At 61.2% G+C, this 26,639-nt stretch overlaps 1 protein-coding gene across 1 annotated transcript in view; it reads left to right on the top strand.

Moving 5' to 3' along the window:
• The window catches only part of LOC122539266 (broad substrate specificity ATP-binding cassette transporter ABCG2-like), an 80,337-nt gene that overhangs the window by 40,744 nt on the left and 12,954 nt on the right, over window positions 1–26,639 (top strand). Inside the window, exon 8 of the mRNA XM_087979827.1 lies at window positions 24,854–24,943. Within this exon, the coding sequence (XP_087835953.1) occupies window positions 24,854–24,943 (90 nt within the window). The remainder of the gene's footprint in view (window positions 1–24,853; window positions 24,944–26,639) is intronic.

Here is a 26,639-nt window from a genome sequence, read left to right as displayed (position 1 = left end):
CTCCGATAACACGGGGACAGGGAGACAGCGCTCCGATAACACGGGGACAGGGAGCGCTCCGATAACACGGGGACAGGGAGACAGCGCTCCGATAACACGGGGACAGGGAGCGCTCCGATAACACGGGGACAGGGAGACAGCGCTCCGATAACACGGGGACAGGGAGAGCTCCGATAACACGGGGACAGGGAGAGCTCCGATAACACGGGGACAGGGAGAGCTCCGATAACACGGGGACAGGGAGCGACCCGATAACACGGGGACAGGGAGAGCTCCGATAACACGGGGACTGGGAGAGCTCCGATAACACGGGGACAGGGAGCGACCCGATAACACGGGGACAGGGAGAGCTCCGATAACACGGGGACAGGGAGAGCTCCGATAACACGGGGACAGGGAGACAGCGCTCCGATAACACGGGGACAGGGAGAGATCCGATAACACGGGGACAGGGAGACAGCGCTCCGATAACACGGGGACAGGGAGACAGCGCTCCGATAACACGGGGACAGGGAGACAGCGCTCCGATAACACGGGGACAGGGAGCGCTCTGATAACACGGGGACAGGGAGACAGCGCTCCGATAACACGGGGACAGGGAGAGCTCCGATAACACGGGGACAGGGAGAGCTCCGATAACACGGGGACAGGGAGACAGCGCTCCGATAACACGGGGACAGGGAGAGCTCCGACAACACGGGGACAGGGAGAGCTCCGATAACACGGGGACAGGGAGACAGCGCTCCGATAACACGGGGTCAGGGAGCGACCCGATAACACGGGGACAGGGAGACAGCGCTCCGATAACACGGGAACAGGGAGACAGCGCTCCGATAACACGGGGACAGGGAGACAGCGCTCCGATAACACGGGGACAGGGAGCGCTCCGATAACACGGGGACAGGGAGAGCTCCGATAACACGGGGACAGGGAGAGCTCCGATAACACGGGGACAGCGAGACAGCGCTCCGATAACACGGGGATAGGGAGACAGCGCTCCGATAACACGGGGACAGGGAGAGCTCCGATCACACGGGGACAGGGAGACAGCGCTCCGATAACACGGGGACAGGGAGAGCTCCGATAACACGGGGACAGCGAGACAGCGCTCCGATAACACGGGGACAGGGAGACAGCGCTCCGATAACACGGGGACAGGGAGACAGCGCTCCGATAACACGAGGACAGGGAGACAGCGCTCCGATAACACGGGGACAGGGAGAGCTCCGATCACACGGGGACAGGGAGACAGCGCTCCGATTACACGGGGAGAGGGAGCGCTCCGATAACACGGGGACAGGGAGCGCTCCGATAACACGGGGACAGGGAGCGCTCCGATAACACGGGGACAGGGAGAGAGCGCTCCGATAACACGGGGACAGGGAGAGCTCCGTTAACACGGGGACAGGGAGCGCTCCGATAACACAGGGACAGGGAGACAGCGTTCCGATAACACGGGGACAGGGAGCGCTCCGATAACACGGGGACAGGGAGCGCTCGGATAACACGGGGACAGGGAGACAGCGCTCCGATAACACGGGGACAGGGAGAGCTCCGATAACACGGGGACAGGGAGCGCTCCGATAATACGGGGACAGGGAGAGAGCGCTCCGATAACACGGGGACAGGGAGCGCTCCGATAATACGGGGACAGGGAGAGAGCGCTCCGATAACACGGGGACAGGGAGCGCTCCGATAACACGGGGACAGGGAGACAGCGCTCCGATAACACGGGGACAGGGAGCGCTCCGATAACACGGGGACATGGAGAGCTCCGATAACACGGGGACAGGGAGCGACCCGATAACACGGGGACAGGGAGAGCTCCGATAACACGGGGACAGGGAGACAGCGCTCCGATAACACGGGGACAGTGAGAGCTCCGATAATACGGTGACAGGGAGCGCTCCGATAACACGGGGACAGGGAGAGCTCCGATAACACGGGGACAGGGAGCGACCCGATAACACGGGGACAGGGAGACAGCGCTCCGATAACACGGGGACAGGGAGCGACCCGATAACACGGGGACAGGGAGACAGCGCTCCGATAACACGGGGACAGGGAGACAGCGCTCCGATAACACGGGGACAGGGAGAGCTCCGATAACACGGAGACAGGGAGAGCTCCGATAACACGGGGACAGGGAGAGCTCCGATAACACGGGGACAGGGAGCGACCCGATAACACGGGGACAGGGAGACAGCGCTCCGATAACACGGGGACAGGGAGCGACCCGATAACACGGGGACAGGGAGAGCTCCGATAACACGGGGACAGGGAGCGCTCCGATAACACGGGGACAGGGAGAGCTCCGATAACACGGGGACAGGGAGCGACCCGATAACACGGGGACAGGGAGACAGCGCTCCGATAACACGGGGACAGGGAGACAGCGCTCCGATAACACGGGGACAGGGAGCGCTCCGATAACACGGGGACAGGGAGAGCTCCGATAACACGGGGACAGCGAGCGCTCCGATAACACGGGGACAGGGAGACAGCGCTTCGATAACACGGGGACAGGGAGACAGCGCTCCGATAACACGGGGACAGGGAGCGCTCCGATAACACGGGGACAGGGAGAGCTCCGATAACACGGGGTCAGGGAGACAGCGCTCCGATAACACGTGGACAGGGAGCGCTCCGATAACACGGGGACAGGGAGATAGCGCTCCGATAACACGGGGTCAGGGAGACAGCGCTCCGATAACACGGGGACAGGGAGAGCTCCGATAACACGGGGACAGGGAGAGCTCCAATAACACGGGGACAGGGAGACAGCGCTCCGATAACACGGGGACAGGGAGAGCTCCGATAACACGGGGACAGGGAGACAGCGCTCCGATAACACGGGGACAGGGAGAGCTCCGATAACACGGGGACAGGGAGACAGCGCTCCGATAACACGGGGACAGGGAGACAGCGCTCCGATAACACGGGGACAGGGAGCGCTCCGATAACACGGGGACCGGGAGAGCTCCGATAACACGGGGACAGGGAGACAGTGCTCCGATAACACGGGGACAGGGAGCGCTCCGATAACACGGGAACAGGGAGAGCTCCGATAACACGGGGACAGGGAGACAGCGCTCCGATAACACGGGGACAGGGAGCGCTCCGATAACACGGGGACAGGGAGAGCTCCGATAACACGGGGACAGGGAGAGCTCCGATAACACGGGGACAGGGAGAGCTCCGATCACACGGTGACAGGGAGCGACCCGATAACACGGGGACAGGGAGAGCTCCGATAACACGGGGACAGGGAGAGCTCCGATAACACGGTGACAGGGAGCGACCCGATAACACGGGGACAGGGAGAGCTCCGATAACACGGGCACAGGGAGACAGCGCTCCGATAACACGGGGACAGGGAGAGCTCAGATAACACGGGTACAGGGAGCGCTCCGATAACACGGGGACAGGGAGAGCTCCGATAACACGGGGACAGGGAGAGCTCCGATAACACGGGGACAGGGAGACAGCGCTCCGATAACACGGGGACAGGGAGTGCTCCGATAACACGGGGACAGGGAGAGCTCTGATAACACGGGGACAGGGAGCGCTCCGATAACACGGGGACAGGGAACAGCGCTCCGATAACACGGGTACAGGGAGCGCTCCGATAACACGGGGACAGGGAGCGCTCCGATAACAAGGGGACAGGGAGACAGCGCTCCGATAACACGGGGACAGGGAGAGCTCCGATAACACGGGGACAGGGAGAGCTCCGATAACACGGGGACAGGGAGACAGCGCTCCGATAACACGGGGACAGGGAGCGCTCTGATAACACGGGGACAGGGAGACAGCGCTCCGATAACACGGGGACAGGGAGAGCTCCGATAACACGGGGACAGGGAGCGACCCGATAACACGGGGACAGGGAGAGCTCCGATAACACGGGGACAGGGAGACAGCGCTCCGATAACACGGGGACAGGGAGAGCTCCGATAACACGGGGACATGGAGCGCTCCGACAACACAGGGACAGGGAGACAGCGCTCCGATAACACGGGGACATGGAGCGCTCCGACAACACAGGGACAGGGAGACAGCGCTCCGATAACACGGGGACAGGGAGCGCTCCGATAACACGGGGACAGGGAGACAGCGCTCCGATAACACGGGGACAGGGAGCGCTCCGATAACACGGTGACAGGGAGCGCTCCGATAACACGGAGACAGGGAGAGCTCCGATAACACGGGGACAGGGAGAGCTCCGATAACACGGGGACAGGGAGAGCTCCGATAACACGGGGACAGGGAGCGCTCCGATAACACGGGGACACGGAGCGCTCCGATAACACGGGGACAGGGAGAGCTCCGATAACACGGGGACAGGGAGCGCTCCGATAACACGGGGACAGGGAGCGACCCGATAACACGGGGACAGGGAGCGACCCGATAACACGGGGACAGGGAGACAGCGCTCCGATAACACGGGGACAGGGAGCGATCCGATAACACGGGGACAGGGAGCGCTCCGATAACACGGGGACAGGGAGCGCTCCGATAATACGGGGACAGGGAGAGAGCGCTCCGATAACACGGGGACAGGGAGCGCTCCGATAACACGGGGACAGGGAGACAGCGCTCCGATAACACGGGGACAGGGAGCGCTCCGATAACACGGGGACATGGAGAGCTCCGATAACACGGGGACAGGGAGCGACCCGATAACACGGGGACAGGGAGAGCTCCGATAACACGGGGACAGGGAGACAGCGCTCCGATAACACGGGGACAGTGAGAGCTCCGATAATACGGTGACAGGGAGCGCTCCGATAACACGGGGACAGGGAGAGCTCCGATAACACGGGGACAGGGAGCGACCCGATAACACGGGGACAGGGAGACAGCGCTCCGATAACACGGGGACAGGGAGAGCTCCGATAACACGGGGACAGGGAGCGACCCGATAACACGGGGACAGGGAGACAGCGCTCCGATAACACGGGGACAGGGAGACAGCGCTCCGATAACACGGGGACAGGGAGAGCTCCGATAACACGGAGACAGGGAGAGCTCCGATAACACGGGGACAGGGAGAGCTCCGATAACACGGGGACAGGGAGCGACCCGATAACACGGGGACAGGGAGACAGCGCTCCGATAACACGGGGACAGGGAGCGACCCGATAACACGGGGACAGGGAGAGCTCCGATAACACGGGGACAGGGAGCGCTCCGATAACACGGGGACAGGGAGAGCTCCGATAACACGGGGACAGGGAGCGACCCGATAACACGGGGACAGGGAGACAGCGCTCCGATAACACGGGGACAGGGAGACAGCGCTCCGATAACACGGGGACAGGGAGCGCTCCGATAACACGGGGACAGGGAGAGCTCCGATAACACGGGGACAGCGAGCGCTCCGATAACACGGGGACAGGGAGACAGCGCTTCGATAACACGGGGACAGGGAGACAGCGCTCCGATAACACGGGGACAGGGAGCGCTCCGATAACACGGGGACAGGGAGAGCTCCGATAACACGGGGTCAGGGAGACAGCGCTCCGATAACACGTGGACAGGGAGCGCTCCGATAACACGGGGACAGGGAGATAGCGCTCCGATAACACGGGGTCAGGGAGACAGCGCTCCGATAACACGGGGACAGGGAGAGCTCCGATAACACGGGGACAGGGAGAGCTCCAATAACACGGGGACAGGGAGACAGCGCTCCGATAACACGGGGACAGGGAGAGCTCCGATAACACGGGGACAGGGAGACAGCGCTCCGATAACACGGGGACAGGGAGAGCTCCGATAACACGGGGACAGGGAGACAGCGCTCCGATAACACGGGGACAGGGAGACAGCGCTCCGATAACACGGGGACAGGGAGCGCTCCGATAACACGGGGACCGGGAGAGCTCCGATAACACGGGGACAGGGAGACAGTGCTCCGATAACACGGGGACAGGGAGCGCTCCGATAACACGGGAACAGGGAGAGCTCCGATAACACGGGGACAGGGAGACAGCGCTCCGATAACACGGGGACAGGGAGCGCTCCGATAACACGGGGACAGGGAGAGCTCCGATAACACGGGGACAGGGAGAGCTCCGATAACACGGGGACAGGGAGAGCTCCGATCACACGGTGACAGGGAGCGACCCGATAACACGGTGACAGGGAGAGCTCCGATAACACGGGGACAGGGAGAGCTCCGATAACACGGTGACAGGGAGCGACCCGATAACACGGGGACAGGGAGAGCTCCGATAACACGGGCACAGGGAGACAGCGCTCCGATAACACGGGGACAGGGAGAGCTCAGATAACACGGGTACAGGGAGCGCTCCGATAACACGGGGACAGGGAGAGCTCCGATAACACGGGGACAGGGAGAGCTCCGATAACACGGGGACAGGGAGACAGCGCTCCGATAACACGGGGACAGGGAGAGCTCCGATAACACGGGGACAGGGAGAGCTCCGATAACACGGGGACAGGGAGACAGCGCTCCGATAACACGGGGACAGGGAGCGCTCTGATAACACGGGGACAGGGAGACAGCGCTCCGATAACACGGGGACAGGGAGAGCTCCGATAACACGGGGACAGGGAGCGACCCGATAACACGGGGACAGGGAGAGCTCCGATAACACGGGGACAGGGAGACAGCGCTCCGATAACACGGGGACAGGGAGAGCTCCGATAACACGGGGACATGGAGCGCTCCGACAACACAGGGACAGGGAGACAGCGCTCCGATAACACGGGGACAGGGAGAGCTCCGATAACACGGGGACATGGAGCGCTCCGACAACACAGGGACAGGGAGACAGCGCTCCGATAACACGGGGACAGGGAGCGCTCCGATAACACGGGGACAGGGAGACAGCGCTCCGATAACACGGGGACAGGGAGCGCTCCGATAACACGGTGACAGGGAGCGCTCCGATAACACGGAGACAGGGAGAGCTCCGATAACACGGGGACAGGGAGAGCTCCGATAACACGGGGACAGGGAGCGCTCCGATAACACGGGGACACGGAGCGCTCCGATAACACGGGGACAGGGAGAGCTCCGATAACACGGGGACAGGGAGCGCTCCGATAACACGGGGACAGGGAGCGACCCGATAACACGGGGACAGGGAGACAGCGCTCCGATAACACGGGGACAGGGAGACAGCGTTCCAATAACACGGGGACAGGGAGCGACCCGATAACACGGAGACAGGGAGACAGCGCTCCGATAACACGGGGACAGGGAGCGACCCGATAACACGGGGACAGGGAGCGACCCGATAACACGGGGACAGGGAGACAGCGCTCCGATAACACGGGGACAGGGAGCGATCCGATAACACGGGGACAGGGAGAGCTCCGATAACACGGGGACAGGGAGCGACCCGATAACACGGGGACAGGGAGAGCTCCGATAACACGGGGACAGGGAGCGACCCGATAACACGGGGACAGGGAGCGCTCCGATAACACGGGGACAGGGAGCGCTCCGATAACACGGGGACAGGGAGCGACCCGATAACACGTGGACAGGGAGAGCTCCGATAACACGGGGACAGGGAGACAGCGCTCCGATAACACGGGGTCAGGGAGACAGCGCTCCGATAACACGGGGACAGGGAGCGCTCCGATAACACGGGGACAGGGAGACAGCGCTCCGATAACACGTGGACAGGGAGACAGCGCTCCGATAACACGGGGAGAGGGAGAGCTCCGATAACACGGGGAGAGGGAGAGCTCCGATAACACGGGGACAGGGAGAGCTCCGATAACACGGGGACAGGGAGCGCTCCGATAACACGGAGACAGGGAGCGCTCCGATAACATGGGGACAGGGAGACAGCGCTCCGATAACACGGGGACAGGGAGAGCTCCGATAACACGGGGACAGGGAGACAGCGCTCCGATAACACAGGGACAGGGAGAGCGCCGATAACACGGGGACAGGGAGACAGCGCTCCGATAACACGGGGACAGGGAGAGCTCCGTTAACACGGGGACAGGGAGACAGCGCTCCGATAACACGGGGACAGGGAGAGCTCCGATAACACGGGGACAGGGAGACAGCGCTCCGATAACACAGGCACAGGGAGAGCTCCGTTAACACGGGGACAGGGAGCGACCCGATAACACGGGGACAGGGAGCGACCCGATAACACGGGGACAGGGAGAGCTCCGTTAACACGGGGACAGGGAGCGCTCCGATAACACGGGGACAGGGAGCGCTCCGATAACACGGGGACAGGGAGAGCTCCGATAACACGGGGACAGGGAGCGCTCCGATAACACGGGGACAGGGAGCGACCCGATAACACGGGGACAGGGAGAGCTCCGATAACACGGGGACAGGGAGACAGCGCTCCGATAACACGGGGACAGGGAGAGCTCCGATAACACGGGGACAGGGAGACAGCGCTCCGATAACACAGGCACAGGGAGAGCTCCGTTAACACGGGGACAGGGAGCGACCCGATAACACGGGGACAGGGAGAGCTCCGATAACACGGGGACAGGGAGCGCTCCGATAACACGGGGACAGGGAGCGACCCGATAACACGGGGACAGGGAGAGCTCCGATAACACGGGGACAGGGAGACAGCGCTCCGATAACACGGGGACAGGGAGAGCTCCGATAACACGGGGACAGGGAGAGCTCCGATAACACGGGGACTGGGTGACAGCGCTCCGATAACACGGGGACAGGGAGAGCTCCGATAACACGGGGACAGGGAGCGACCCGATAACACGCGGACAGGGAGAGCTCCGATAACACGGGGACAGGGAGCGACCCGATAACACGTGGACAGGGAGCGCTCCGATAACACGGGGACAGGGAGAGCTCCGATAACACGTGGACAGGGAGAGCTCCGATAACACGGGGACAGGGAGCGCTCCGATAACACGGGGACAGGGAGACAGCGCTCCGATAACACGGGGACAGGGAGACAGCGCTCCGATAACACGGGGACAGGGAGACAGCGCTCCGATAACACGGGGACAGGGAGAGCTCCGATAACACGGGCACAGGGAGACAGCGCTCCGATAACACGGGGACAGGGAGAGCTCCGATAACACGGGGACAGGGAGCGCTCAGATAACACGGGGACAGGGAGACAGCGCTCCGATAACACGGGGACAGGGAGCGCTCCGATAACACGGTGACAGGGAGACAGCGCTCCGATAACACGGGGACAGGGAGAGATCCGATAACACGGGGACAGGGAGACAGCGCTCCGATAACACGGGGACAGGGAGCGACCCGATAACACGGGGACAGGGAGAGCTCCGATAACACGGGGACCGGGAGCGACCCGATAACACGGGGACAGGGAGAGCTCCGTTAACACGGGGACAGGGAGCGACCCGATAACACGGGGACAGGGAGAGCTCCGATAACACGGGGACAGGGAGAGCTCCGATAACACGGGGACAGGGAGAGCTCCGATAACACGGGGACAGGGAGACAGCGCTCCGATAACACGGGGACAGGGAGAGATCCGATAACACGGGGACAGAGAGACAGCGCTCCGATAACACGGGGACAGGGAGACAGCGCTCCGATAACACGGGGACAGGGAGCGCTCTGATAACACGGGGACAGGGAGACAGCGCTCCGATAACACGGGGACAGGGAGCGCTCTGATAACACGGGGACAGGGAGACAGCGCTCCGATAACACGGGGACAGGGAGAGCTCCGATAACACGGGGACAGGGAGCGACCCGATAACACGGGGACAGGGAGACAGCGCTCCGATAACACGGGAACAGGGAGACAGCGCTCCGATAACACGGGGACAGGGAGACAGCGCTCCGATAACACGGGGACAGGGAGCGCTCCGATAACACGGGGACAGGGAGAGCTCCGATAACACGGGGACAGGGAGACAGCGCTCCGATAACACGGGGACAGGGAGACAGCGCTCCGATAACACGGGGACAGGGAGAGCTCCGATCACACGGGGACAGGGAGACAGCGCTCCGATAACACGGGGAGAGGGAGAGCTCCGATAACACGGGGACAGGGAGAGCTCCGATAACACGGGGACAGGGAGACAGCGCTCCGATAATACGGGGAAAGGGAGCGCTCCGATAACACGGGGACAGGGAGCGCTCCGATAACACGGGGACAGGGAGAGCTCCGATAACACGGGGACAGGGAGACAGCGCTCCGATAATACGGGGAAAGGGAGCGCTCCGATAACACGGGGACAGGGAGAGCTCCGATAACACGGGGTCAGGGAGACAGCGCTCCGATAACACGGGGACAGGGAGAGCTCCGATAACACGGGGACAGGGAGAGAGCGCTCCGATAACACGGGGACAGGGAGACAGCGTTCCGATAACACGGGGACAGTGAGCGCTCCGATAACACGGGGACAGGGAGAGAGCGCTCCGATAACACGGGGACAGGGAGAGCTCCGTTAACACGGGGACAGGGAGCGCTCCGATAACACAGGGACAGGGAGACAGCGTTCCGATAACACGGGGACAGGGAGCGCTCCGATAACACGGGGACAGGGAGCGCTCCGATAACACGGGGACAGGGAGACAGCGCTCCGATAACACGGGGACAGGGAGAGCTCCGATAACACGGGGACAGGGAGCGCTCCGATAATACGGGGACAGGGAGAGAGCGCTCCGATAACACGGGGACAGGGAGCGCTCCGATAATACGGGGACAGGGAGAGAGCGCTCCGATAACACGGGGACAGGGAGCGCTCCGATAACACGGGGACAGGGAGACAGCGCTCCGATAACACGGGGACAGGGAGACAGCGCTCCGATAACACGGGGACAGGGAGCGCTCCGATAACACGGGGACATGGAGAGCTCCGATAACACGGGGACAGGGAGCGACCCGATAACACGGGGACAGGGAGAGCTCCGATAACACGGGGACAGGGAGACAGCGCTCCGATAACACGGGGACAGTGAGAGCTCCGATAACACGGTGACAGGGAGCGCTCCGATAACACGGGGACAGGGAGCGACCCGATAACACGGGGACAGGGAGAGCTCCGATAACACGGGGACACGGAGCGACCCGATAACACGGGGACAGGGAGACAGCGCTCCGATAACACGGGGACAGGGAGCGACCCGATAACACGGGGACAGGGAGACAGCGCTCCGATAACACGGGGACAGGGAGCGACCCGATAACACGGGGACAGGGAGACAGCGCTCCGATAACACGGGGACAGGGAGCGACCCGATAACACGGGGACAGGGAGAGCTCCGATAACACGGGGACAGGGAGCGCTCCGATAACACGGGGACAGGGAGAGCTCCGATAACACGGGGACAGGGAGCGCTCCGATAACACGGGGACAGGGAGACAGCGCTTCGATAACACGGGGACAGGGAGACAGCGCTCCGATAACACGGGGACAGGGAGCGCTCCGATAACACGGGGACAGGGAGAGCTCCGATAACACGGGGACAGGGAGACAGCGCTCCGATAACACGTGGACAGGGAGCGCTCCGATAACACGGGGACAGGGAGATAACGCTCCGATAACACGGGGTCAGGGAGACAGCGCTCCGATAACACGGGGACAGGGAGAGCTCCGATAACACGGGGACAGGGAGAGCTCCAATAACACGGGGACAGGGAGACAGCGCTCCGATAACACGTGGACAGGGAGCGCTCCGATAACACGGGGACAGGGAGATAGCGCTCCGATAACACGGGGTCAGGGAGACAGCGCTCCGATAACACGGGGACAGGGAGAGCTCCGATAACACGGGGACAGGGAGATAGCGCTCCGATAACACGGGGTCAGGGAGACAGCGCTCCGATAACACGGGGACAGGGAGCGCTCCGATAACACGGGGACAGGGAGAGCTCCGATAACACGGGGACAGGGAGAGCTCCGATAACACGGGGACAGGGAGCGCTCCGATAACACGGGGACAGGGAGACAGCGCTTCGATAACACGGGGACAGGGAGACAGCGCTCCGATAACACGGGGACAGGGAGCGCTCCGATAACACGGGGACAGGGAGAGCTCCGATAACACGGGGACAGGGAGACAGCGCTCCGATAACACGTGGACAGGGAGCGCTCCGATAACACGGGGACAGGGAGATAGCGCTCCGATAACACGGGGTCAGGGAGACAGCGCTCCGATAACACGGGGACAGGGAGAGCTCCGATAACACGGGGACAGGGAGAGCTCCAATAACACGGGGACAGGGAGACAGCGCTCCGATAACACGGGGACAGGGAGAGCTCCGATAACACGGGGACAGGGAGACAGCGCTCCGATAACACGGGGACAGGGAGCGCTCCAATAACACGGGGACAGGGAGAGCTCCGATAACACGGGGACAGGGAGCGCTCCAATAACACGGGGACAGGGAGAGCTCTGATAACACGGGGACAGGGAGAGCTCCGATAACACGGGGACAGGGAGAGCTCCGATAACACGGGGACAGGGAGCGCTCCGATAACACGGGGACAGGGAGACAGCGCTCCGATAACACGGGGACAGGGAGCGCTCCGATAACACGGGGACAGGGAGAGCTCCGATAACACGGGGACAGGGAGACAGTGCTCCGATAACACGGGGACAGGGAGCGCTCCGATAACACGGGAACAGGGAGAGCTCCGATAACACGGGGACAGGGAGCGCTCCGATAACACGGGGACAGGGAGAGCTCCGATAACACGGGGACAGGGAGAGCTCCGATCACACGGTGACAGGGAGCGACCCGATAACACGGGGACAGGGAGAGCTCCGATAACACGGGGACAGGGAGCGACCCGATAACACGGGGACAGGGAGACAGCGCTCCGATAACACGGGGACAGGGAGCGACCCGATAACACGGGGACAGGGAGAGCTCCGATAACACGGGCACAGGGAGACAGCGCTCCGATAACACGGGGACAGGGAGAGCTCCGATAACACGGGGACAGGGAGAGCTCCGATAACACGGGGACAGGGAGCGACCCGATAACACGGGGACAGGGAGACAGCGCTCCGATAACACGGGGACAGGGAGCGACCCGATAACACGGGGACAGGGAGAGCTCCGATAACACGGGGACAGGGAGCGCTCCGATAACACGGGGACAGGGAGAGCTCCGATAACACGGGGACAGGGAGCGACCCGATAACACGGGGACAGGGAGACAGTGCTCCAATAACACGGGGACAGGGAGCGCTCCGATAACACGGGGACAGGGAGAGCTCCGATAACACGGGGACAGCGAGCGCTCCGATAACACGGGGACAGGGAGACAGCGCTTCGATAACACGGGGACAGGGAGACAGCGCTCCGATAACACGGGGACAGGGAGCGCTCCGATAACACGGGGACAGGGAGAGCTCCGATAACACGGGGTCAGGGAGACAGCGCTCCGATAACACGTGGACAGGGAGCGCTCCGATAACACGGGGACAGGGAGATAGCGCTCCGATAACACGGGGTCAGGGAGACAGCGCTCCGATAACACGAGGACAGGGAGAGCTCCGATAACAAGGGGACAGGGAGCGCTCCGATAACACGGGGACAGGGAGCGCTCCGATAACACGGGGACAGGGAGACAGCGCTCCGATAACACGGGGACAGGGAGAGCTCCGATAACACGGGGACAGGGAGAGCTCCAATAACACGGGGACAGGGAGCGCTCCGATAACACGGGGACAGGGAGAGCTCCGATAACACGGGGACAGGGAGACAGCGCTCCGATAACACGGGGACAGGGAGCGCTCCAATAACACGGGGACAGGGAGAGCTCCGATAACACGGGGACAGGGAGACAGCGCTCCGATAACACGGGGACAGGGAGACAGCGCTCCGATAACACGGGGACAGGGAGAGCTCCGATAACACGGGAACAGGGAGAGCTCCGATAACACGGGGACAGGGAGCGCTCCGATAACACGGGGACAGGGAGAGCTCCGATAACACGGGGACAGGGAGAGCTCCGATAACACGGGGACAGGGAGAGCTCCGATCACACGGTGACAGGGAGCGACCCGATAACACGGGGACAGGGAGAGCTCCGATAACACGGGGACAGGGAGAGCTCCGATAACACGGTGACAGGGAGCGACCCGATAACACGGGGACAGGGAGAGCTCCGATAACACGGGGACAGGGAGAGCTCCGATAACACGGGCACAGGGAGACAGCGCTCCGATAACACGGGGACAGGGAGAGCTCCGATAACACGGGGACAGGGAGAGCTCCGATAACACGGGGACAGGGAGACAGCGCTCCGATAACACGGGGACAGGGAGAGCTCCGATAACACGGGGACAGGGAGCGCTCCGATAACACGGTGACAGGGAGCGCTCCGATAACACGGGGACAGGGAGCGCTCCGATAACACGGGGACAGGGAGACAGCGCTCCGATAACACGGGGACAGGGAGCGCTCCGATAACACGGTGACAGGGAGCGCTCCGATAACACGGAGACAGGGAGAGCTCCGATAACACGGGGACAGGGAGAGCTCCGATAACACGGGGACAGGGAGCGCTCCGACAACACGGGGACACGGAGCGCTCCGATAACACGGGGACAGGGAGAGCTCCGATAACACGGGGACAGGGAGCGCTCCGACAACACGGGGACACGGAGCGCTCCGATAACATGGGGACAGGGAGACAGAGCTCCGATAACACAGGCACAGGGAGAGCTCCGTTAACACGGGGACAGGGAGCGACCCGATAATACGGGGACAGGGAGCGCTCCGATAACACGGGGACAGGGAGACAGCGCTCCGATAACACGGGGACAGGGAGCGCTCCGATAACACGGGGACAGGGAGCGACCCGATAACACGGGGACAGGGAGCGCTCCGATAACACGGGGACAGGGAGACAGCGCTCCGATAACACGGGGACAGGGAGAGCTCCGATAACACGGGCACAGGGAGACAGCGCTCCGATAACACGGGGACAGGGAGAGCTCCGATAACACGGGCACAGGGAGACAGCGCTCCGATAACACGGGGACAGGGAGAGCTCCGATAACACGGGGACAGGGAGACAGCGCTCCGATAACACGGGGACAGGGAGCGCTCCGATAACACGGGGACAGGGAGCGCTCTGATAACACGGGGACAGGGAGACAGCGCTCCGATAACACGGGGAGAGGGAGCGACCCGATAACACGGGGACAGGGAGACAGCGCTCCGATAACACGTGGACAGGGAGCGCTCCGATAACACGGGGACTGGGAGACAGCGCTCCGATAACACGGGGACAGGGAGCGCTCCGATAACACGGGGACAGGGAGAGCTCCGATAACACGGGGACAGGGAGACAGCGCTCCGATAACACGGAGACAGGGAGACAGCGCTCCGATAACACGTGGACAGGGAGAGCTCCGATAACACGGGGACAGGGAGACAGCGCTCCGATAACACGTGGACAGGGAGCGCTCCGATAACACGGGGAGAGGGAGAGCTCCGATAACACGGGGACAGGGAGCGCTCCGATAACACGGGGACAGGGAGACAGCGCTCCGATAACACGGGGACAGGGAGCGCTCCGATAACACGGGGAGAGGGAGAGCTCCGATAACACGGGGACAGGGAGCGCTCCGATAACACGGGGACAGGGAGCGCTCCGATAACACGGGGACAGGGAGACAGCGCTCCGATAACACGGGGACAGGGAGCGCTCCGATAACACGGGGACAGGGAGAGCTCCGATAACACGGGGACAGGGAGCGCTCCGATAACACGGGGACAGGGAGACAGCGCTCCGATAACACGGGGACAGGGAGAGCTCCGATAACACGGGGACAGGGAGCGACCCGATAATACGGGGACAGGGAGCGCTCCGATAACACGGGGACAGGGAGCGCTCCGATAACACGGGGACAGGGAGACAGCGCTCCGATAACACGGGGACAGGGAGAGCTCCGATAACACGGGGACAGGGAGACAGCGCTCCGATAACACAGGCACAGGGAGAGCTCCGTTAACACGGGGACAGGGAGCGACCCGATAACACGGGGACAGGGAGCGCTCCGATAACACGGGGACAGGGAGCGCTCCGATAACACGGGGACAGGGAGCGACCCGATAACACGGGGACAGGGAGACAGCGCTCCGATAACACGGGGACAGGGAGCGCTCCGATAACACGGGGACAGGGAGACAGCGCTCCGATAACACGGGGACAGGGAGAGCTCCGATAACACGGGGACAGGGAGAGCTCCGATAACACGGGGACAGGGAGAGCTCCGATAACACGGGGACAGGGAGCGATCCGATAACACGTGGACAGGGAGAGCTCCGATAACACGGGGACAGGGAGCGACCCGATAACACGTGGACAGGGAGAGCTCCGATAACACGGGGACAGGGAGCGCTCCGATAACACGGGGACAGGGAGACAGCGCTCCGATAACACGGGGACAGGGAGAGCTCCGATAACACGGGGACAGGGAGACAGCGCTCCGATAACACGGGGACAGGGAGAGCTCCGATAACACGGGCACAGGGAGACAGCGCTCCGATAACACGGGCACAGGGAGACAGCGCTCCGATAACACGGGGACAGGGAGCGCTCCGATAACACGGGGACAGGGAGAGCTCCGATAACACGGGGACAGGGAGCGCTCCGATAACACGGGGACAGGGAGACAGCGCTCCGATAACACGGGGACAGGGAGCGCTCCGATAACACGGGGACAGGGAGACAGCGCTCCGATAACACGGGGACAGGGAGCGCTCCGATAACACGGGGACAGGGAGCGACCCGATAACACGGGGACAGGGAGACAGCGCTCCGATAACACGGGGACAGGGAGCGACCCGATAACACGGGGACAGGGAGAGCTCCGATAACACGGGGACAGGGAGAGCTCCGATAACACGGGGACAGGGAGACAGCGCTCCGATAACACGGGGACAGGGAGAGATCCGATAACACGGGGACAGGGAGACAGCGCTCCGATAACACGGGGACAGGGAGAGCTCCGATAACACGGGGACAGGGAGATAGCGCTCCGATAACACGGGGACAGGGAGACAGCGCTCCGATAACACGGGGACAGGGAGACAGCGCTCCGATAACACGGGGACAGGGAGATAGCGCTCCGATAACACGGGGACAGGGAGACAGCGCTCTGATAACACGGGGACAGGGAGATAGCGCTCCGATAACACGGGGACAGGGAGACAGCGCTCCGATAACACGGGGACAGGGAGATAGCGCTCCGATAACACGGGGACAGGGAGACAGCGCTCCGATAACACGGGGACAGGGAGCGACCCGATAACACGGGGACAGGGAGACAGCGCTCCGATAACACGGGGACAGGGAGCGACCCGATAACACGGGGACAGGGAGACAGCGCTCTGATAACACGGGGACAGGGAGACAGCGCTCCGATAACACGGGGACAGGGAGAGCTCCGATAACACGGGGACAGGGAGCGCTCCGATAACACGGGGACAGGGAGAGCTCCGATAACACGGGGACAGGGAGCGCTCCGATAACACGGGGACAGGGAGCGCTCCGATAACACGGGGACAGGGAGACAGCGCTCCGATAACACGGGGACAGGGAGACAGCGCTCCGATAACACGGGGACAGGGAGCGACCCGATAACACGGGGACAGGGAGCGCTCCGATAACACGGGGTCAGGGAGCGACCCGATAACACGGGGACAGGGAGCGCTCCGATAACACGGGGACAGGGAGACAGCGCTCCGATAACACGGGAACATGGAGACAGCGCTCCGATAACACGGGGACAGGGAGCGCTCCGATAACACGGGGACAGGGAGCGCTCCGATAACACGTGGACAGGGAGACAGCGCTCCGATAACACGGGGACAGGGAGCGCTCCGATAACACGGGGACAGGGAGACAGCGCTCCGATAACACGGGGACAGGGAGACAGCGCTCCGATAACACGGGGACAGGGAGACAGCGCTCCGATAACACGGGGACAGGGAGAGCTCCGATCACACGGGGACAGGGAGACAGCGCTCCGATAACACGGGGAGAGGGAGCGCTCCGATAACACGGGGACAGGGAGCGCTCCGATAACACGGGGACAGGGAGAGCTCCGATAACACGGGGACAGGGAGACAGCGCTCCGATAATACGGGGAAAGGGAGCGCTCCGATAACACGGGGACAGGGAGAGCTCCGATAACACGGGGACAGGGAGACAGCGCTCCGATAACACGGGGACAGGGAGCGCTCCGATAACACGGGGACAGGGAGCGCTCCGATAACACGGGGTCAGGGAGACAGCGTTCCGATAACACGGGGACAGGGAGCGCTCCGATAACACGGGGACAGGGAGAGCTCCGTTAACACGGGGACAGGGAGACAGCGCTCCGATAACACGGGGACAGGGAGACAGTGCTCCGATAACACGGGGACAGGGAGAGCTCCGATAACACGGGGACAGGGAGCGCTCCGATAACACGGGGACAGGGAGAGCTCCGATAACACGGGGACAGGGAGCGCTCCGATAACACGGGGACAGGGAGCGCTCCGATAACACGGGGACAGGGAGACAGCGCTCCGATAACATGGGGACAGGGAGCGCTCCGATAACACGGAGACAGGGAGACAGCGCTCCGATAACACGGGGACAGGGAGACAGCGCTCCGATCACACGGTGACAGGGAGCGACCCGATAACACGGGGACAGGGAGAGCTCCGATAACACGGGGACAGGGAGAGCTCCGATAACACGGTGACAGGGAGCGACCCGATAACACGGGGACAGGGAGAGCTCCGATAACACGGGGACAGGGAGCGACCCGATAACAGGGGGACAGGGAGCGCTCCGATAACACGGAGACAGGGAGCGTTCCGATAACACGGGGAGAGGGAGCGCTCCGATAACACGGGGACAGGGAGAGCTTCGATAACACGGGGACAGGGAGACAGCGCTCCGATAACACGGGGACAGGGAGCGACCCGATAACACGGGGACAGGGAGAGCTCCGATAACACGGGGACAGGGAGAGCTCCGATAACACGGGGACAGGGAGACAGCGCTCCGATAACACGGGGACAGGGAGCGCTCCGATAACACGGGGACAGGGAGAGCTCCGATAACACGGGGACAGGGAGAGCTCCGATAACACGGGGACAGGGAGCACTCCGATAACACGGGGACAGGGAGAGCTCCGATAACACGGGGACAGGGAGCGACCCGATAACACGGGGACAGGGAGAGCTCCGATAACACGGGGGCAGGGAGAGCTCCGATAACACGGGGACAGGGAGAGCTCCGATAACACGGGGACAGGGAGAGCTCCGATAATACGGGGACAGGGAGACAGCGCTCCGATAACATGGGGACAGGGAGCGCTCCGATAACATGGGGACAGGGAGCGCTCCGATAACACAGAGACAGGGAGACAGCGCTCCGATAACACGGGGACAGGGAGACAGCGCTCCGATAACACGGGGACAGGGAGCGACGCGATAACACGGGGACAGGGAGCGCTCCGATAACACGGAGACAGGGAGCGTTCCGATAACACGGGGAGAGGGAGCGCTCCGATAACACGGGGACAGGGAGAGCTTCGATAACACGGGGACAGGGAGACAGCGCTCCGATAACACGGGGACAGGGAGCGACCCGATAACACGGGGACAGGGAGAGCTCCGATAACACGGGGACAGGGAGAGCTCCGATAACACGGGGACAGGGAGCGCTCCGATAACACGGGGACAGGGAGACAGCGCTCCGATAACACGGGGACAGGGAGCGCTCCGATAACACGGGGACAGGGAGAGCTCCGATAACACGGGGACAGGGAGAGCTCCGATAACACGGGGACAGGGAGCACTCCGATAACACGGGGACAGGGAGAGCTCCGATAACACGGGGACAGGGAGCGACCCGATAACACGGGGACAGGGAGAGCTCCGATTACACGGGGGCAGGGAGAGCTCCGATAACACGGGGGCAGGGAGAGCTCCGATAACACGGGGACAGGGAGAGCTCCGATAACACGGGGACAGGGAGAGCTCCGATAACACGGGGACAGGGAGACAGCGCTCCGATAACATGGGGACAGGGAGCGCTCCGATAACATGGGGACAGGGAGCGCTCCGATAACACAGAGACAGGGAGACAGCGCTCCGATAACACGGGGACAGGGAGACAGCGCTCCGATAACACAGGGACAGGGAGCGCTCCGATAACACGGGGACAGGGAGAGCTCCGATAACACGGGGACAGGGAGAGCTCCGATAACACGGGGACAGGGAGAGCTCCGATAACACAGGGACAGGGAGCGCTCCGATAACACGGGGACAGGGAGCGCTCCGATAACACGGGGACAGGGAGACAGCGCTCCGATAACACGGGGACAGGGAGCGACCCGATAACACAGGGGACAGGGAGCGCTCCGATAACACGGGGACAGGGAGCACTCCGATAACACGGGGACAGGGATCGCTCCAATAACACGGGGACAGGGAGACAGCACTCCGATAACACGGGGACTGGGAGACAGCGCTCCGATAACACGGGGACAGGGAGACAGCGCTCCGATAACACGGGGACAGGGAGAGCTCCGATAACACGGGGACAGGGAGCGACCCGATAACACGGGGACAGGGAGCGCTCCGATAACACGGGGACAGGGAGCACTCCGATAACACGGGGACAGGGATCGCTCCGATAACACGGGGACAGGGAGACAGCGCTCCGATAACACGGGGACTGGGAGACAGCGCTCCGATAACACGGGGACAGCGAGACAGCGCTCCGATAACACGGGGACAGGGAGCGACCCGATAACACGGGGACAGGGAGAGCTCCGATAACACGGGGACAGGGAGCGCTCCGATAACACGGGGACAGGGAGAGCTCCGATAACACGGGGACAGGGAGCGCTCCGATAACACGGGGACAGGGAGACAGCGCTCCGATAACACGGGGACAGGGAGCGCTCCGATAACACGGGGACAGGGAGCGCTCCGATAACATGGGGACAGGGAGATAGCGCTCCGATAACACGGGGACAGGGAGACAGCGCTCCGATAACACGGGGACAGGGAGAGCTCCGATAACACGGGGACAGGGAGACAGCGCTCCGATAACACGGTGACAGGGAGAGCTCCGATAACACGGGGAGAGGGAGAGCTCCGATTACACGGGGACAGGGAGAGCTCCGATTACACGGGGACAGGGAGACAGCGCTCCGATAACATGGGGACAGGGAGAGACCCGATAACACGGGGACAGGGAGAGCTCCGATTACACGGGGACAGGGAGACAGCGCTCCGATAACACGGGGACAGGGAGAGCTCCGATAACACGGGGACAGGGAGACAGCGCTCCGATAACACGGGGACAGGGAGAGACCCGATAACACGGGGACAGGGAGACAGCGCTCCGATAACACGGGGACAGGGAGATAGCGCTCCGATAACACGGGGACAGGGAGAGCTCCGATAACACGGGGACAGGGAGAGCTCCGATAACACGGGGACAGGGAGACAGCGCTCCGATAACACGGGGACAGAGAGACAGCGCTCCGATAACACGGGGACAGGGAGCGCTCCGATAACACGGGGACAGGGAGACAGCGCTCCGATAACACGGGGACAGGGAGACAGCGCTCCGATAACACGGGGACAGGGAGACAGCGCTCCGATAACACGGGGACAGGGAGCGACCCGATAACACGGGGACAGGGAGACAGCGCTCCGATAACACGGGGACAGGGAGACAGCGCTCCGATAACACGGGGACAGGGAGAGCTCCGATAACACGGGGACAGGGAGCGCTCCGATAACACGGGGACAGGGAGCGCTCCGATAACACGGGGACAGGGAGCGCTCCGATAACACGGGGACAGGGAGCGACCCGATAACACGGGGACAGGGAGAGCTCCGATAACACGGGGACAGGGAGCGCTCCGATAACACGGGGACAGGGAGAGCTCCGATAACACGGGGACAGGGAGACAGCGCTCCGATAACACGGGGACAGGGAGCGCTCCGATAACACGGGGACAGGGAGTGCTCCGATAACACGGGGACAGGGAGAGCTCTGATAACACGGGGACAGGGAGCGCTCCGATAACACGGGGACAGGGAACAGCGCTCCGATAACACGGGTACAGGGAGCGCTCCGATAACACGGGGACAGGGAGCGCTCCGATAACAAGGGGACAGGGAGACAGCGCTCCGATAACACGGGGACAGGGAGAGCTCCGATAACACGGGGACAGGGAGCGCTCCGATAACACGGGGACAGGGAGACAGCGCTCCGATAACACGGGGACAGGGAGCGCTCCGATAACACGGGGACAGGGAGACAGCGCTCCGATAACACGGGGACAGGGAGAGCTCCGATAACACGGATACAGGGAGCGACCCGATAACACAGGGACAGGGAGCGACCCGATAACACGGGGACAGGGAGCGACCCGATAACACGGGGACAGGGAGACAGCGCTCCGATAACACGGGGACAGGGAGCGCTCCGATAATACGGGGACAGGGAGAGCTCCGATAACACGGAGACAGGGAGCGACCCGATAACACGGGGACAGGGAGACAGCGCTCCGATAACACGGGGACAGGGAGCGCTCCGATAACACGGGGACAGGGAGACAGCGCTCCGATAACACGGGGACAGGGAGCGCTCCGATAACACGGGGACAGGGAGACAGCGCTCCGATAACACGGGGTCAGGGAGAGCTCCGATAACACGGGGACAGGGAGCGCTCCGATAACACGGGGACAGGGAGAGCTCCGATAACACGGGGACAGGGAGAGCTCCGATAACACGGGGACAGGGAGAGCTCCGATAACATGGGGACAGCGAGCGTTCCGATAACATGGGGACAGGGAGATAGCGCTCCGATAACACGGGGACAGGGAGCGCTCCGATAACACGGGGACAGGGAGAGCTCCGATAACACGGGGACAGGGAGCGCTCCGATAACATGGGGACAGGGAGATAGCGCTCCGATAACACGGGGACAGGGAGCGCTCCGATAACACGGGGACAGGGAGAGCTCCGATAACACGGGGACAGGGAGAGCTCCGATAACACGGGGACAGGGAGAGCTCCGATAACACGGGGACAGGGAGCGCTCCGATAACACGGGGACAGGGAGAGCTCCGATAACACGGGGACAGGGAGCGCTCCGATAACACGGGGACAGGGAGAGCTCCGATAACACGGGGACAGGGAGCGCTCCGATAACATGGGGACAGGGAGAGCTCCGATAACACGGGGACAGGGAGAGCTCCGATAACACGGGGACAGGGAGAGCTCCGATAACACGGGGACAGCGAGCGCTCCGATAACACGGGGACAGGGAGAGCTCCGATAACACGGGGACAGCGAGCGCTCCGATAACACGGGGACAGGGACTGCTCCGATAACACGGGGACAGGGAGAGCTCCGATAACACGGGGACAGGGAGAGCTCCGATAACACGGGGACAGGGAGCGCTCCGATAACACGGGGACAGGGAGAGCTCCGATAACACGGTGACAGGGAGAGCTCCGATAACACGGGGACAGGGAGAGCTCCGATAACACGGGGACAGGGAGCGACCCGATAACACGGGGACAGGGAGAGCTCCGATAACACGGGGACAGGGAGCGCTCCGATAACACGGGGACAGGGAGACAGCGCTCCGATAACACGGGGACAGGGAGAGCTCCGATAACACGGGGACTGGGAGCGACCCGATAACACGGGGACAGGGAGACAGCGCTCCGATAACACGGGGACAGGGAGAGCTCCGATAACACGGGGACAGGGAGAGCTCCGATAACACGGGGACAGGGAGCGACCCGATAACACGGGGACAGGGAGTGCTCCGATAACACGGGGACAGGGAGAGCTCCGATAACACGGGGACAGGGGGTGCTCCGATAACACGGGGACAGGGAGCGACCCGATAACACGGGGACAGGGAGCGCTCCGATAACACGGGGACAGGGAGATAGCGCTCCGATAACACGGGGACAGGGAGAGCTCCGATAACACGGGGACAGGGAGCGCTCCGATAACACGGGGACAGGGAGACAGCGCTCCGATAACACGGGGACAGGGAGAGCTCCGATAACACGGGGACAGGGAGAGCTCCGATAACACGGGGACAGGGAGAGACCCGATAACACGGGGACAGGGAGAGCTCCGATAACACGGGGACAGGGAGATAGCGCTCCGATAACACGGCAACAGGGAGACAGCGCTCCGATAACACGGAGACAGGGAGCGACCCGATAACGCGGGGACAGGGAGCGCTCCGATAACACGGGGACAGGGAGACAGCGCTCCGATAACACGGGGACAGGGAGCGCTCCGATAACACGGTGACAGGGAGCGCTCCGATAACACGGGGACAGGGAGACTGCGCTCCGATAACACGGGGACAGGGAGAGCTCCGATAACACGGGGACAGGGAGCGCTCCGATTACACGGGGACAGGGAGCGCTCCGATAACACGGGGACAGGGAGAAACTACAGGCCAGCATTGCAATGCAGCCCGACCTCTTAATGTGGAGGAGCACTACACGAGCAGTTCAGAGGCCCAGAACTAACCCCTGCTCCAGGAACTTTATCCAGTGATGGCCCAGTCATGCTAATATCCCTCCATATCAAGGTAGTGTGTGGCACTGCAACAGGAGGCCATTCAGCTCCTTCACACTGTTACACTGGAAAGTGTACAGGCCATTCAGCCCCTCTGGTCTGTGACACAGTAACAAGAGGAGGCTATTCAGCCCCTCTGGTCTATTGTTCTACAAATGGAGCTGGGGCTGAGTTACTGTTGGTGGTCAAGAAAGATTGTCGTGGTTGAGAGATCAACCCTGTCACGGGTTGCACACTGTCCTTTGGTGATTGTAAGGACTAATTATTTCATTTCTTTTCCTTACAGATCTGGGCTGTTGTTTTTTATTGTTAATTGCCAGATGTACAGCAGTATCGCCAGCATTGAACTTCTGGTCACAGAAAAGAAGACTTTAATGTAGGTACTTGTTGGAAATGAAATGGTACCGAAACTAAATCAGAACAGGGCCTCTCAGTGGCAGCTGCTCCCATCTAACCTTCACCCAAAGAATTCTCAAAATAGAATCTCCGAGCATGGAAGCAGGCCATTTGTTCCATCTGACCCATGTAAGCTCTTGGCCCTTTTCCTCCTTGTTTATATCCATGGCTGAGAGAGACAGATGTTTAATAAGGAAGGGGATTGAGGGTTATCGGGATAAGGCAGGAAAGTGGAGTTGAGGATTACCAGATCAGCCACAAGCCCATTGAATAGCAGAGCAGTCTCAATGGGCTGAGTGGCCTATTTCAGCTGCGGTGTCTCATCGCCCTTTATTCCATTCAAATTATTTTGAATGTCCCTTTTAAATGTTCCTAGTCTCAAAGGAGAACAATCCGACTTTTAATAAAGGTTCACTTCCATGTCAAAGGTCAGCAATCTGACCCAATACAAAATGTTTATTGAGAGTTTGTGATTGAACAGCTGGATGACCTCAAACTTTACTTACAGCCTAATCAGAAAAATACCATCAAGCATGTTAAATGGGATGCGATGGAACTTGTGAAATCATTGCTGGTATTCTTATAACAGAACTTTGCTTCTGCTGTAGGAGTAACAACTATTTATTCTGTCATTCAACATCACTGGGGTAGGTATTCATCAGAGAATGCCTATAGTGTGGAAGCAGACCATTCGGCCCAACAAGCCCACACTGATCCTCCAATGAGTATCCCACCCAGACCCATTCCCTGATATTTACCCCTGAGTAAATCACCTAACCTACACAGCCCTGAACATTACGGGTAATTTAGCATGGCCAATTCACCCTAACCTGCACAGCTTTGTGACCGCGGGAGGAAACCGGAGGGAACGCACGCAGACACAGGGAGAATGTGCAAACTCCACACAGTCGCCCGAGGCGGGAATTGAACCCGGGTCCCTGGTGCTGTGAGGTAGCAGTGCTAACCACTGAGCCATTGTGCTGCCCTAATTCTTCTCCACTCTGTGAGCAGGGTGGGGTTTAGCTGGGTTAAAGCTGGGTTTATCACAGTGCAGTGGCTGAATAGGTCTGAACAGACATTTAAGAACTATTTCAATGAGCACTTAAAATGTCGCAGTAAACTACGCTATGGACCACATGCGAGGAAACGGAGCTAGAATAGAAAGATTCCTCAAGACCAGTGTGGGCTGAAGGGCCTTCTTCCATCCTATAAAAACTCAATAACTCTCTCAGTAGCTGGAATGATGAACTTGTGTTAGTGAAACATCTTAGGGAACTTTTACTTTGGTAAAGGTGCTACATAAATGCAAGACATTGTGGTTTAATTGTATTATAAAAATGTTATTGAATGTATCTGTCATTCTATATCTTACATTATGTATTATAAACACGGCATATCAGGGAAGGTTTGAAGAGAACCTACACTGTTGGAATCTGACCATAATCTATCAGAACCTCACAAGTTCAAGAGCTTCTTGATCTGTCGGAGAATTGAGGATTACAGGGAAAGGGCAGGAAAGTGGATGTGAGGAACATCGGATCAGCCACGATCCCAGAGAAGGGCTTGAAGGGCTGAATGTCCTACACCTGCTCCTATTTCTTATGGTCTTGTGTACAGTGGGTTTAATGTGCCTCAGTTTGAGCCGCTAAATCTCAACATAATCCTGAGATAAACTG

Source organism: Chiloscyllium plagiosum, unplaced genomic scaffold (genome assembly GCF_037043375.1).
Source record: "Chiloscyllium plagiosum isolate Xiang-an unplaced genomic scaffold, Cpla_swu_hap1 HiC_scaffold_36, whole genome shotgun sequence".
NCBI lineage: Eukaryota > Metazoa > Chordata > Chondrichthyes > Orectolobiformes > Hemiscylliidae > Chiloscyllium > Chiloscyllium plagiosum.
Note: the sequence above shows the minus strand (reverse complement) of the source record. Positions and strands in the feature narration are given on the sequence as shown.